Source organism: Sycon ciliatum, chromosome 3 (assembly GCF_964019385.1).
Source record: "Sycon ciliatum chromosome 3, ocSycCili1.1, whole genome shotgun sequence".
NCBI lineage: Eukaryota > Metazoa > Porifera > Calcarea > Leucosolenida > Sycettidae > Sycon > Sycon ciliatum.
In genome coordinates, this window is record NC_088645.1 from 23,433,707 (window position 1) to 23,448,848 (window position 15,142).

Here is a 15,142-nt window from a genome sequence, read left to right on the forward strand (position 1 = left end):
CATCCAACCAGGCAGATACTATTACGATAGCTGCCAAACCAGGTCAATGCCGACCCACTGCATAATGTCAATGTCAAACAGATCCTGCAGGAGAAGACTGGGGTGTTGGCGTCCAGTCACTGAGTGTACAGACACCAGTCACATTTCCTGTGTCTTTTGCAGCATACAGGCTGAGCCTCATCACTGTAGAGTCCACTATTGCATGAGTTATATTTGTACCGTACATGGCAGGCGTACACGGTGTGCCTCGCAGGACTGCGAGGTGCTGCAGAAGACCAGGTTCGACCTTTCTGGACGGCCATTCACCGACGGTGGGCTACACGATGCTGGAGGAACTAGATTTCAGTGAAAACCCAAGATTCCTTTGCTCCTGGACGCACTGACGTGTTGTGATATCTGCCAGGTTCGCAGTAACTAGTATTTTCATCGCTATAGCGAGGACGACGCCGATCGGCAACCTCTCACTCACAGCCATCACCAGCCTATCAAAACCATCACTTGGCATCCCCCAGAAGTATAGGAGAAAGCCAAAACAGCTCACAACAAACAAAAGCTAAGGACGATGGAAAGAGAGCATGTCAAAAAGAAGACGAACAGTATGAAGTTCAAATGGTTTTGAACACTCGTTCCACCAACTATACCACTTTCAATAAATCGTGACGCCATTTTGTTTTAACATGAATATCGCGGGTTCGCATCAATTATTTTTATTTTGTCACCCTTTCGTTCCGGTGGCCAACAATCAAGAACCACGCTGGCTGAGATGTTGAGAGTTTTGATATTGTGCTGAGTGAGTGGGGCCAAGCAATCGCGGCGTGGGTGAGCCTGAACCTTCACGAAAAATTCAGTCTCCCTTTAGTGGTGGCTGCAGTGACTTGTCTGCAGGGTAGGGGCACACTGTTGACTAGCGAAGTGGAAGAATGACGGACCAAGGCGACTGGCAGGCGAACATGTTCCCGCCGAGTCAGCGGAGCTCCGATCGCATGGTCAGAGACGACGTCGAGATGGCGAACTTCGGCGTGGCAGACGAGCACATTCGCAACGACTACAACGGCCAGGGTCCTGGCTATGTCGATCCTGGTGAGTGCTGTGTGATTCCGGGTGAGTCCGCTGGGAAACCTGGAGCTTTTCTAGCTGCTCTGGCATTTCTAGCTTTTAGCCTTTTACTAGGCTCTTACTTTTAGGTGCAATTAATTTTCTGGGTGTGTGTGTGCGTGACTACCTTGATGTACTCATCAGCGAGAGCGCTCGTCGTATCTATGTCGGGATAACTCGATTGCCCTACTTCGAAGTCACCAGTAATTATCCCTCCTATAATGCGATGTATTCCGATTTCTAAATCAGCAAAATTACTTACTTCGTTTATGTTGTGACCAAGCGATCAGAAAGTTATAGTGTTTGTTGCAGAAGCGCTTGTTCACGTTCCGTGAGCGGCGTGGCAAACAAAACACACTCGAACAAACAGAACTCTTGATCAGTAAAATCAAAAATACTAAAATAATATTAATAATTGGTCGTTGCGTCTGGTACTGCTCGACCTGTTCGTGTCACCTGCTGATAATGCGAGTGCACACCGGAACACTGCCTGCCTTCTCGCCTTCGCCGTTTTTTCCATTACTAGTTTGACAGCGTGGAAACCAGGGAGTCGTATAGACCCGGGAGGCGACACGCGCATCACTTGTGCACAACCATGATCGACTCAACGATTCAAAATATTACGACCTGCTCGGTGTGGGACAAGTCCGTACATAGGTCATAGCGCCCGGGAAATCCGTACATAGCGTCGTCTTCGTCCTTTCGCTGAACAGTGGTCAGACTTTCGATCTCCATCGCCGAAATACAGCCATCTGTGGCCATCGCTGAGGAGTTCACTAATACAGTAAAGGGTCTTGTTCGCTGGCTTACTCACTGGCTTTGCACTGCCACTCGAACTCTGAGGCACTTTGACCACCTAAGATGAGGTAATCCTTTCTTTACAAATTGCCTCAATATTTTCTCACCTTTAGGGCAATGAAGTAATTTTTTTCCTCGTGACTAACTTCGACCGACCAAGTTGCCCTGTCCCAGTGATCTACAATACTTATATTGCACATTTGTGAAATATTGGACCTATCCAGATAAACGAAATGACTTATATTCGAAATTACATTTTCCAAAGTTTTCCTTCACAAATAGTCCCAATTTGTTCTCACCTTTAGGGCAATGAAGTAATTTTTTCCTCGTGACTAACTTCGACCGACCAAGTTGCCCTGTCCCAGTGATCTACAATACTTATATTGCATATTTGTGAAATATTGGACCTATCCAGATAAACGAAATAACTTTTATTCGAAATTACATTTTCCAAAGTTTTCCTTCACAAATAGTCCCAATTATTTCTTCTCACCTTTAGGGCAATGAAGTCAATTTTTGTTCAGGACTAACATCGGCTAACAAAGTGGCGCTGTCCCAGTGATCTACAATACTTATAATCATTGCACATGTGAAATATTGGGAGTCACAGAGTGAGGAAATGGCCTAAATTGAAACTTGAACTGTTCTGCCAAGTTTTATGCAGTGAACGCAGGGCTGAGAGCCCGCAAGAGCCATCCCGGAAGATCTTGTGCGCCACCAACCGAACCTTCAGTGAATGTTCACAAGGTTAGAAGCTCGCACAGATAACACACATTGGATGCTAATAGTAATACTTGCACTCAGGAATGTGTGCAAATACGACAGAATTAATTCCAAATAAAGTCAACAATAGCTGCCTCAACACAGTGCTATCAACCATCCGTATTTTCCATATTTGTACGGAAAATCACTACTTCGTCCGCGCTATGGATTTTGAGAAAATGCACGGAAAATTGAACGGGATTGATCAGTATATATAAGCATTGCAAGTGCAAGCTGAGCGATGAAAAGAAGAGAACCGAGTGGAAAGAAAACGCTGCAGTGGAGAGTCCTTAGAAAAGACTTAAAAAATATCAATAATATCGCTGCACGAGATCATCCTTATAAGTTATAACGTCAGCTGATCGTACTGTGGTTGATTCATACGGCGGTAAATACACACCTGCCTACACACGCTCTCTAAACTGAAAAGTTATTCTGGCACAGAGCTCTCCTTCCCGCCACCACCACCATCATCAGTTCGCGTCTGGCGCCTAGTCGATGCAGGGTGAGTGGTGTCCGACATAGCAGGCTGGTACATCAGGTAGCGTATGGCGCATAGCAGATGACACAGCAACAACATAGCTTGATTGCGACGTACCTTTCGTCCCGGCTGGACTCATCAGGCAATCTTCTTCTTAGATGTCTTCACAAGGAGCTTGACTCGGGAGAATGAAGTTGAAGACTCCACTGCAACTGCACTTATGGTTGGTTCATATGGTGGTAAATACACACCTGGCAATATGGGGGTAAATACACGCCTGCCCAGACACGCTCTCTAAACTGCAAAGTTATTCTGGCACATAGCTCTCCTTCTCACCACCACCACCACCACCACCATCAGTTCGCGCCTGGCGCCTAGTCGATGCATGGTTAGCGGTATCCGACATAGCAGGCTGGCACATCAGGTAACGCATGGCACATAGAAGATGGCAACGACATAGCTTGATTGCGACGTACATTTCGTTCTCTCGGTTCTGCTGTAGCCTGAAAAAGGAAATAAGACAATGCATCCACATGACACAGACAAGTAATTACTGTTACAAATAATGCATACTGCTTGATAACAGAGAAAGAAAGTCAGTGGTCACACAAGTTTTTGGTCGTCCCTGAAACGAAGATCGTTCCAGGGGGGGGGGGAGCTAAAATCTCAGTCGACTGACGCTATGCATACACATGTACATGCATGCGATTTTCGTCGTCCATTCATTTCGGAGGGTGGAGAGGAGGTCCGAGTACGAAATGAATGATGTTTTTTTCAGGGATGACTCATCACTTTTGCGATGACCCCTTATTGCATCAATTTATCGTCTGAACTGCGCAATTGAGTCCCACTTTTATTATGTTGGGTCCAGATTTCAAGACTCGTGAAGTTCGAGGCGAAAAGCAGGCCGATGAAAGGACGCCAGTAATTCAGTCTAGTCCGGTGTCCTGGAGAGGGGCCGATGAACCGGCAACAAGAGAATTCAATACACATGCTACTCTTCAGTTCATTGCTGGGGAAGACTACTCAAGGCCACGTCACTCGGGCAATTCAATGTACAAATCAGCAGCAACACTTTCAAACGTATTCCTACCAGCTGACCAGCAAGTTACCAGCCATCAGCTCTTCAAATAATTTCAACTTAACAGGAGAGGAGATGGACAGATCGGAAAGTATCGTGGCAAGCTCAGGACAACACACGCCCGGCCCTATGTAACAACAGTGGAAAGTGCGTGCCATGGTATATTTTCTAAGGCATATCAAGAACCAGCTAATGTGGACTGGGAGTCCATTTGCATCGTCCGATCAGCTGCTACAAGTGCCGTGAGCCAATGGCAAACACGTTTAACAGAGACTACTACCTCTACTGAATGCAACTTTGGCATGGCAGAGATCTACAAGCACGTTATCTTATCTATCAATAGAGTTGTATCCTCGTATGACTATGTGAAGTGTGAGGTCGTACTGTACTGCAGACGCGTCTACAACCTGGTTGGAAATGTACGCAACAGTTCCCACCCTCTTGACCAGAGATCGCACACACCCTAAGTTTTGATGGGTTTGTACGACTCCCAGCTCTTGACTTTTGTTGGGTGTACGAGACGCACGCACAGTTTTCTTAGGGTGAGTACTTTTTCATGTAGTACTGAATGCGGCAAGCAGGACTCGCCCATCCGCCCCTCCCAAAATGGATCTACTCGAATGGTTCCGGAGGTAGGGGTGCTCTGGCGGGATTTTACGACATACACAAGCGCGCACACACGCACACAATATACACACGCACGCACACACATACACACGAACGCACGCTATGTCGCACGTCTTGGGCATGGCTTCGTGAATACAAAAAATAATTTAATGTTATAATTTATAGGATCCAAATGTTAGAGCAGCTTTACAAAACCTACCGCTCAATACCGGATCATCTTGTGACAGCTTCCTTGCAACACCCATGACTTGACCCCACTTCGTCTTGACGTCGGGAAATCGTTCACACCGGAGTTGGGACACGACTCATTGAAATCCAGGCCTATCTGCAGCTGGGAGCAGGACAGAGCTGATGGACGTCAGCAGCGGCTGTAGAACAACCATAAACGAGTCTTCTTTCTCCGCAGTCAGGCGGGACAGCAGCTTTGCAACGCAAGCTTCTTGCCTTCTGTGGGTCTTTAGCGGCTGGGATTCGGAACGCTCTGTAGAAACCATTGAACAAGTACTGCACTCTATCAACCCACAAGTATTTCTTCCAATTCATGAATATTCGCAACTTTTAATGCAGTACGCGCACCAGATCAGAAGCCGCTAAGTAGCAAGGTTGAAAGTTTCAAGACAAATTGAAAAATATAATAACATAGAAAATTAGAATTCAAACCATACCTGTGGCCCAAGCCAATACAGACTGAGCGTTCACGCGAAGAGAACGTAGATCTACGTCAGCTGAGGTTTCCTTAGGATCAGGAGGTGATTCTTGACCCGGATCTGGATCGCGATCAGCAGCACTCTCTGCCTCAATCACGATCATCAAATGCAACTAATTTATAATACTTGGAAAAGTAGTTCGTTCTTCTTCTTCTTTTCGAGCTACGATTTCCCACGATCCTATCGATCCTGCACGAGTCCGTTCCCCAAGGAGTGCACTCCCAAAGTCCCATGGCATAAGTACGCGGAGTAGTTGGTTTATAACTCAGGGCACGCACCGGGGATATCTGAGGGAAAAGTGGGAGAAAGTGCCGCGAGTCAATCATAGTCGGCCCGGAAGGCCTCGTGTCGCCTCCCGGGTCTATACGACTCCCTGGTGGAAACACGTCGCCGGGGTAAAGACGCTCGTGCGAGCACGTGGTTCCATTGTCCGCTGTTCAGCAAGAGCTGCGACCTGCGTCCCTGCTGAGTAACACTACTCACAGTGGTTGACACAGACGGAAGCGCATACACCGCTTCAAGCCATCACAACTGGAGTGGTACACTCAAACGCCTCTTATCCGGACGCCTCAGGTACGGGCACGTCTCTCTACCGGCCACCCTCAGCTAGAGTTCCTATGGCAAAAATGCTTCGAATTTGGGGGGTGAACTTTTTTTTCCGAATGCACAAGTGCATATTTGTCACTGCTAACCTGTGTAATCCATACATTTTATCCATGGATTATTTTTGTAACCTGAACATGTGCAATATGCACCAAAAAAACTTCTTCAAAAATGATAATGATACATGGTAGCTGCAGCGCTGGTAGATGAGTTATCCTGAGATACGGGCAAATCTGAGATACGGGCAGTGCCCGGTCCCAAGGTGCCCGGATAAGAGACGTCTGAGTGTACTTGCACCGTCCATGCTCCAAGTAAATGGAGACCCCCAGTAGACTACCTATCTAACACAAACAAAATCTAAGATCATGACAAGACAATGTCCTATAGTCCTTATGCACATTGTACAGATGTACGAAGTTCTGTACTATGGCCGTAGGTGTGTACATACCCGGTTGGGTGTTCCATGATTGTGTGCTATACATGCGCGTTTGACCCATTTAGCCTCACAATTCATGGCAAACGATCACTTTTCAAGCCTTCTTCACTTTGGGATTGAACTAACGACTAGCTAGATCTCTGCCGGAAAAAGATTTCGTATGAAATGCCTTCATGGCCCATTTCATAGTGGAAATAGCAGTAAACACAATAGGGTCCTGCACATTCAACACCCAACTGGGTCTACGGGATTCTACACGATTATACGGGATTTCGTGCATCTGTACAATGTGCATAAGGCCTATTGAATTATTGTGCTGTAGTTTATTTGCACTCAACTGCATGCTGGCATTGATTACTAGCGGGCTACTGCTCTGGTTTGAGAAGGCAGAAACGCAGCACCTGGGAGCCCTGGTATAGGGAGACAACATGGGCAAAACGTTGAATTGGTGTTGTGCTTCCAGGCGGCCCCCCAGTTCCCCCCTAGGGCAGGGCCGATTTATGCATGTCTGTACTTGGCATCGCAATCTGGGCCGCATTTGGGGCCAGCCGCCTTGACCCCGATTACGAGTTGCATGGAACATGTAGAACTTCCTATCCCCTGGGTCGAAAACGCACTTCGTTTCAGGCAGTATGTACTTTTGCCGTTTTCCTAGGCTAGAACCGGTCTGGTTGGTCAGGCCATGGTTGGTCAGGCCATGGCTGGACCAACTCTTTGGCGACCACCATGTGTTAACTGCTGAGGAGGTCATGTGTACCCATCACCTCATACACAAGGTACGAACGGCCGTGGCATGGCCGGACCAATCCAAAACTGCTTCCGCCGGTCCTGTAGAAGCCACGATTCCCTGATGTGCATGAGAAAAGCCCTCTCCGCAATCTCCTGCGGGAGGTCCATGGGCAGTAAAAGCTTGAGTCGTCTCTGAACTAGCTCATCCTAGTTAGATCAGTTAAATTGATCGTCTAAATTTGGGCACTGTGAAATGTCAACGTAACGCCCATTTCTGGTCCTTTTTAGCAGTGTGCTCACAGGGGTATAGACTAGAGTATGTTTGCCCAACCCAGCGATCGTTAACTACATACGGAAGCCTGCCGATCCACCTGTACGTTGTTTAGATAAGATGCTTGCATACCGCCCCCAATTGGCGGCAGTCCAACCTTGCGGAGACTGGAGACTGTGTCAGATGCTGTATCAGATACTGTATGAGATACCCTAAAAGCAGACATATTTGTCAGGAATTGAATTTTAGTCCATTTTCGTATATCGAGTTTTCATACTAAATTAGATACTGGACTAACGTCGATCTGTCGACCTTTTCCAAAAACATTATAGTCCGTGGGCGAAATTTTCAGATTCCATTTCTTTGGAGCTGGGCGAAACTATTCACTGACTAAATGGTCTGCTTGTACAGTCAGACCTCACTTAACCGCAAACGTCCAGGATGGTCCGCGCAATTCATCCAGAAAGCAAAAAAGAGAGCACTGCCTGTTGGACGAAAAATTCAACATTTTTCCCCCGGGGACGGCCCCGACTCCCGGTCATACCACTCCACACTGCCTTATGACGCCCCTGATGATGATGATGATGATGATGATGATGATGATGATGATGTGCATCATGCGTCCATTGAGGAGTTTAGCATTGCAGCAGCCGATTCCACTGTAGCTTAGCCAGAGCACGCGGAAAGGGTGCTTAGCCTCAAATCTTGAAATTGGATTCTTTACCGGGTGCACCACATGCCTGCAAGCTTCAGAAATCATTTAAAAAAAAACAATTAGTCAAACGCTCCCAGTAATACCCAAGTAACAATCAGTTTTGTTGGTTGTTGAGGTCTGACAGTCCCAAACACAAACGTGCAACTTCAAGTGCTTTTTTCTCAGTTCAGCATGCAGTGACCCACGCACCCAAGTTTTCGCTAGCCCTTGGGCTGAATGGCTGATTCATGTTGTCCTACTTTCTGTGAGGCCACTGGTACACGTGACGTAAAGTTCGCACTGATGACTTTTGAATGTGTGCCCGGGCCGGGGGGGGGGGGGGGGGGGCAGTCCTGTCTTATTCTACACGTCACCGTTCAATATTCAATTTTTTGACACTCTTGTATGTTCCCTACTAGGAAAATAGGCCACCTGCCTCGTACAGCTCTTTTCTTTGCTGATTTCTCTCCACAACTGAACACTTGAAAGCCAGAGAAGCCAGAGTAAAGGGCAGTACGAGGCAGGTGGCCTGGGAAATTCTCTCCGGGAAGTCCAAATTCGAAAATGCAATTTGTATGTTCCCTCTAACTAATATTCCACTGACTGATGAGGCGACTACAATCAGTGTGCTTCACGCCGTTGGTGAAAACCCGAATGCACAGCGCTGCTTGACAAAGTCCCATTGCATGCGTCCAGTTAGTGCCCTGCACCATTTCGCAACCCAGTGTTCACCGGGCTAGCTAGGGCTGCACAGCGCTCGCCACACGTATACCGAGGTGACGACTGAAATCCGACCGCTGCGTTTCGTACTCGAGTGCGGGCACCGATTCTAGCGGTCTCCTTATTTCGTACTGTTACAATCCCATGCTAGGTCTTTGCAATGCGAGCGCACCGCTCCAGGGGTGGGATTTAAGTAGCCAGAACTTGACTTGATCCGCTCATTCTGACTTCCAGTGACCTCACTCTAGTACGGTCAAGCCTGTCTAGACCGACCGCTCAAGGGACCTTCAAAGCCTGGTCTCTGTTACCAGGTGGTCTCCTTATCCAGGGTCATTTGACTGGAAATAACATCCCTTGGTCCTGGTTGTAGTGGTCCTCCGGACAGGTGGTCGCCTTATCAGAGTGGTTGCCCGTTGACAGGTTTTACTGTACAACAAGTATCAACCTGCAGTCTTAAAGGCAAGTTGTGTGTGTGTGTGTGTGTTTGTGTGTGTGTGCGTGCGTGCGTGCGTGTGTGTGCGTGTGCTTGTGTGCAGCCACCGTTCGAAGGTGACGATGAGGATGAGGTTGTGGGTAAGATCATCGAAGGCAACATCATCTTCCCACGTCACATCTCCGAGGAGGCCAAGTCCATCTGTGAGCAGGTAAGGCATGCGAACGGTACATTCTGTTGCCCAGCTTTGTTGGTGTGGCTTTGTGGTGATTCTTCTTACATTTGTGTGTGTCTGTCTTGTTCGGGTTATGACCTTCCTTCAGGTGGTTATGTATCTGCAGTTCTCTTGACACAGGTCATTTCATTGCTTATGTCCATGTGCGTGTGTATGTGCGCGCGCGCGTGTATGTATGTGTGTGTATATATATATATGTGTGTGTGTGTGTGTGTACGTGCTCGTGCGTATGTCACTTTGTGTTTGTGGGGGGTCTGTGCTAAGAATCTTATGCGGTTAGAGGGCTCGCATAGGTATGTCTTGAAGGATTGGGGGGGGGGGGGGGGGGGAGAGAAGAGACTAAGTGCTGGCTTCAATGTTTGTTCGTTCAGATACTTACCTACGTTATCCTGCTGAAGTGTTATGCCTCTGTCACCTCTGTCACCTCTGCCCCCCCCCCCCCCCTTCTCCCAGTACACACGCTCACTGTTGCAAGTGTACTGTAGTGTTGGCTATGCGGCATGATCAGTGTTACTTTCAGACACGAAACTCTCAGCAACAGCGAGGAAGCACTGTTGCCGTTTGAGAATTTTATTGCTTACGGTACTGTCGGGCACCAAAGAACTGGGGGGGGGGTCAGGGTTCTAGCCTAGCCCGTTCTTTTTTTTAGCGAACACAGCAGTTTCGTTCTTATTCGATGGTACAGTCTTACATGTACATTTATGCAGTGTTATACGTCTGAGTGTACATCCTAGTGTATATTTACGGTTTCCGTTCTTATCTGCAAAAAATCAAGCCTACGCTTTTCTTAAAAATTGTTGAAATTCTAGCCTGGCCGTTCTTCGATGCCTGGCAGTAGTGTACTTTGTCATATAAGCCGACCATTCAAGGGACCTTCAAAATTCGGTCCCCATGTACAGATTGTCTCCTTGTCCAGGGTCATTTGACTGGAAATAACACCCCTTGGTCCTGGTTGTGGTGGTCCTCCAGGACAGGTGGTCGCCTTATCAGAGTGGTTTTTTAGGACAGGTGGTCTCCTTATCAGAGTGGTCTCCTTGACAGGTTTTACTGTAGCTCTGTTCATTAGTGATGGTGGTGTGCCTGTGAATTCTAGTTCATGAAGAAGAGCCCGAAGGCTCGCCTGGGTGCGGGCATGAATGGTCAGGACGACATCAAGAGCCACCCGTTCTACCACACGATGGACTGGACTAAGCTGATGAGCAGAGAGATGCCGCCGCCGTTCAAGCCCGTCACGGTATGGTGCTGATGACGCGGTGTAAAGTGATTGTCGCAGCATTGTCTTTCTCCGTATTGTCTCTCTCTGTGTTGTCTCTGTCCGTAGTGTCTCTCTCTGTATTGTCTCCCTCTCTTTCTCTCTCTCTCTCTCTCTCTCTCTCTCTCTCTCTCTCTCTCTCTCTCTCTCTCTCTCTCTGTATTCTCTCTCTCCCTCTCTCTCTCACACTCTCTCTCTCTCTCTCTCTCTCATCTGTATTGTAACGTGCATGCTCGTTGTAAATAAATCAGTCCTGGTCGTATCCCGCCGCGGGAGACAAGGTGTATTGATTTTCATAATTATTAACAGTAGCACCTGCATTGGTCAGAGTTTCACGGTTTTACCAAAAAGTTCAGTGAAAATCATTCTCCATGTTGTTTTGTGTGTGCGAGGAGGCCCTCTGCCACGGGTGCTCTTTCCCACAGCTGACCGAATTGCCACTCTCGTTGTGTACGTATGTTCTGTAGTACATGTGCTTGTGGATGTGTGAGAGCTTCTTTGTTGGCACTCAAAGCTGACTGAAGAAGTCAGGAAAAGAAGCGACAATAAAGAACACACCAGATGCCATATTTGCAACTGAAAATATTTCGCGAGAAATCATTTCTCGCCTATCTCGCTGCGCTCCGCCGGCGAGACATACAACTTCTTTGTTGGCACAATGAATGTGATGCGTGCGTGCAAGGGGCAAACTGCTTCCAGAGGCCGTCTGCTTGTACAGTTGTAAAAAGAAAAAGTTAACCGGATTCGCGGCCGCATCACCTGACCTGTTCAAGAACATATCAAGCTAACAGTTGTGCTCGGTGAGATCCGACCCGAAGTGCACATTTGGTGCCACCAACTTAATTGCGCGGCCCTTGACGTCCTGGGAGACGTACGAATGCGGCTGGACGTACGCATGTACACGTGCAGTGCTGTAATCGGAACTGGTCCAGGGCGTCTGTTTTCTGGCCTTTGGGTCAGATTTCAGTGGGCGCAACACTCTGCAGTGCTGTTCAATGAGTCGCGGTGTCACTCAAGTTTGCGCCTTGCATCATTCCGCAGCCCAGTGTTCGCAGGTCTCGGGCTGCGCAACGCCGGGCGGGTACAGTCAGACCTCGCATAACTACACACGTCCGCTTTCCAGAAAAATGTCCGGATAGGCGAGGTCTGACTGTACTTGAGTGACGCGACTGCATTTCATTGAGCTGTGCTGTAGTTAGACATCACACATGAACAGGGTATGTTGTTCTATTGTGGATCTGCAGAAAAGCCCAAAGGGTGTGGACAACTTTGACAAGGAGTTCATCTCGACGCTGACGACGAAGAACACACCATGCGACACGACCGTAATCAATCAGCTCAAGCAGACGGAGTTCTTCGGCTTCACGTACGTCAACCTGGACTTCTTCGACGAGGAGCAGGAGCAGGAGGCGCGCGGCCGCAGTGGCGACACCGTCGTTGCAGCGATCACCCGCCGCATTTCCGGCAGCGACTCGGACCAGGCGTTCTCGCCCACCAGCCCCCTGGAGCCGCTCAGGGAGGAGAGTGGCGCCGCCGCCTCCAACACCACTGACGCCACTGCTGCTGCTGCTGCTACCTAGCGCGTTGGCCTGGCGTGCTGCTGTTTCACGGCCGTGTATATCATACAATGCCTGCCATGTTCGTGTGACTCTGTGCTGGCGTGTGGGGTACATTCCTCCGCGCTCGCATCGCTTCAAGAACCATTTCCTGGGACATCATGCATTTGCAGTCGGTCCGACTAGCCGTTCCACTCCTATTATTATATTGCTCAATTTCCCACTGGTATGCCTACTGCCAGTAGTAGTAGTAACTTATCATTAGATTAGTACTAGCTGTTGTCATTGTAATATTTGTACTAGCTGCTGGTATCCATTGTACTGCCTGTTGGCATGGTATTATGTGTACTGGCTGTTGTCATGGTAGCATTTGAAGTGCTCCGGTTAATGTTTTTGCTCGGCATGTTGCTGCTTCGGCTGCACCTACTATTGCCGCCACACGCCCTTTCCTGAAGTTGCCGAGAGCCCTGCATCGGAATTCCTAGTGCCGATTTTTATTTGGAACACACTGCTAGCACTGCGGAGCATTGCATCTTTCGTTTTGTTTTTGTTTTCATGACGTCGGCGTGTCCTACAAGGAATTTCTAACGCCTTGCATGCCGTGGTACACCGGTGATGAATTGCCGTTAGCTGTCAACTTGAGATCTCACAGTAAACGATTTTGCAGGTCAAATGAATTGTTCCGGTTGCGGTTCTGTGGTTAACTTCAATGCTGTAAAATTGTTTTAAAAAAATTGTTTCATTCCTGCCATTTCAAAATTCCTTGCTCTGCACTTGTATTGTGGTGGTGCACTGTACTAGAGTATAACCTGTAACTAAGGTCATGGTAAAAAACAAAGTTGAGTCTCAGGTCCTGAGCCTGTGAAAATCGGTGCGAGCGAGCGATTTTTTATTTTATTTCCCACAATTTTTGTATTGTTTCCAAAGATAGGGTCACACATACATGTACATGTAATGTACATGTACATGGTCACATGTTCATAATATTCAGGCCAGGGAGTAGAAAAATACCGGTATTTTACTACTCCCCGATTCATGCCTTTTGCATTGACCGTTTCATGCATATGCAAGCTTAGAAATTGAAAAAAATCGCCGGTGCGCCGCCAAAAATCGGTGCGCGCGTACTTGAGAATCAAAGATAATTGTTACCATGGCCTAACGTCGAGTAACGACAAACAGCCCTGTTTACTTCCCTTTGTGTACATGTACCTGTCTTGCCTCTGTGGTTAGAGGTTTGCGCCGCACAGCCATGTACATGTACATGTACTAGGGACCGGCGGATTCTGCTCGAAAAGGTGGCAGATTCTGCTCGAAAAGCAGTGAAATTGGCAGAACCATACAAACCTTATGACGGGCAATTCCTAGAATTCTGCTCCATTTCTTTATCCACATACCAAACATGCATGAAACGTACCAGAAAAAGTACCGAATTCTGACAATTTTTCTGCCGGCAGAATCCGCCGGACCCTAACATGTACATGTCTGAATGTGAGACTGTCCGAGCCTGGCGAAGTGGCCTGTAGCTGTACACACTGTACCACTACCACAGTACCGGGCTGGTCGGCGGTCGCTATGTTTTTGTTGTTGTTGTTTTTTTTTACTATTATTCACAAACCCAACTCGTAAAATAAATAATTATGTTTTAATACAAAAACAAACAGCTAGCTACTGAGTAGGGGCTGCACTGCCACTGGGCAGCGGTGCATGATGGTGACGTACCAGGTCCAGGGACTCCACCGACCACGGACTTAGTTACAGGTTTTACTGTATTGTAAACTCCTTGCCAGTACAGTGTCAAGCCCAGCAAACAACTGCTCTGTTTGCGTGGCCAGTGAGATCCAGGGTAGGTATAGCTATAGGGCAGAGCGGATGTGTCATGTGCAAATAATTATTTTAATCTTTATTTGTTTAAATTCTCGCTGTGGCCGTAGCCAAAATACGAGGGGTAGTAATTTTACGTAATATTGTGCAAAGCAGGCTGTGGCAGGCAGGATGTGAGTTATGCGTGACTGATAGAGAATACAATAGAGAGGTTAAATTAAAGATGCGCGTTATTTCTGATGACAGTGATGTGACGCAAAAGTTTAGCTCGCGATATTTGGCTCGCGTCATCGAAAAACAACGCGAGTTACCTGCTGCTCACATCGAAATTTGGAGTTTAACTCCAAATTTGACGTGAACATACATGTATTATTAACCTCTCTATTAAGATGCGCGTTATTTTCGACGTGACGCGCAATTTCACGTCAAATTTGGCGTAAAACTCCAAATTTCGACGTGAGCTGCAGGTCACTCGCGTTGTTTTTCGACGCGCGAGTCAAATAACGCGAGCTGAACTTTCGCGTCATGTCAGAAATAACGTGCATCTTTAATAGGGTGCGTTGGAATTGTCACTCTTTGACTTTTCGAGGAGTTTCGTTTTTCTGAAGAGGTGCCTCATTGGCCTCTTCAGAAAACGAAACTCCTCGAAATTCCACAACCTCATCCGATGGGAGAGGTGAATTAGTTGCGAAGAGTTTGGAATAGCTACGTCATGTGTGCGTCGAGATTGTAGATCCGATCGGATGTCATTATCGCCATGACAATTCCACTGAAAAACTCTAAAATGATAGAAACCGTTCTATAGGGGCACTTCAACTAATCTCCTTTAAAAAATTGTTTG

The 15,142-nt window shown here is 47.5% G+C and overlaps 1 protein-coding gene and 1 long non-coding RNA gene across 3 annotated transcripts; one reads left to right on the forward strand and one right to left on the reverse strand.

Moving 5' to 3' along the window:
* The first annotated feature begins 712 nt into the window (after positions 1-712).
* On the forward strand, positions 713-13,253 carry LOC135811802 (protein kinase C, brain isozyme-like). 2 transcript variants are annotated; one of them, XM_065325049.1, is made up of 4 exons: positions 713-1,080; positions 9,541-9,648; positions 10,766-10,906; positions 12,169-13,253. In XM_065325049.1, the coding sequence occupies exons 1-4, from the start codon at positions 1,069-1,071 to the stop codon at positions 12,502-12,504; spliced, it is 597 nt and encodes a 198-aa protein (XP_065181121.1). In that variant the 5' UTR covers positions 713-1,068; the 3' UTR covers positions 12,505-13,253. The 2 variants fall into 2 exon arrangements, with proteins under 2 accessions (XP_065181121.1, XP_065181120.1); XM_065325048.1 differs by lacking the exon at positions 713-1,080 and adding an exon at positions 4,676-4,759.
* On the reverse strand, positions 2,889-5,644 carry LOC135811803 (uncharacterized). The gene is made up of 3 exons (XR_010552693.1): positions 5,510-5,644; positions 5,044-5,325; positions 2,889-3,639 (listed from the first exon to the last, which is right to left on the reverse strand). It is a non-coding gene; the product is annotated as an uncharacterized LOC135811803 (long non-coding RNA).
* Positions 13,254-15,142: the final 1,889 nt, after the last annotated feature.

Excerpts from the sequence above, each read along its gene's own strand:
- LOC135811802 (XM_065325048.1), top strand. The coding sequence starts at position 4,691 with ATGGGTTTGTACGACTCCCAGCTCTTGACTTTTGTTGGGTGTACGAGA. Across the intron at positions 4,760-9,540 it reads GCACGCACAGTTTTCTTAGG|CCACCGTTCGAAGGTGACGA; the intron begins GTGAGTACTTTT and ends GCTTGTGTGCAG. Across the intron at positions 9,649-10,765 it reads CCAAGTCCATCTGTGAGCAG|TTCATGAAGAAGAGCCCGAA; the intron begins GTAAGGCATGCG and ends TGTGAATTCTAG.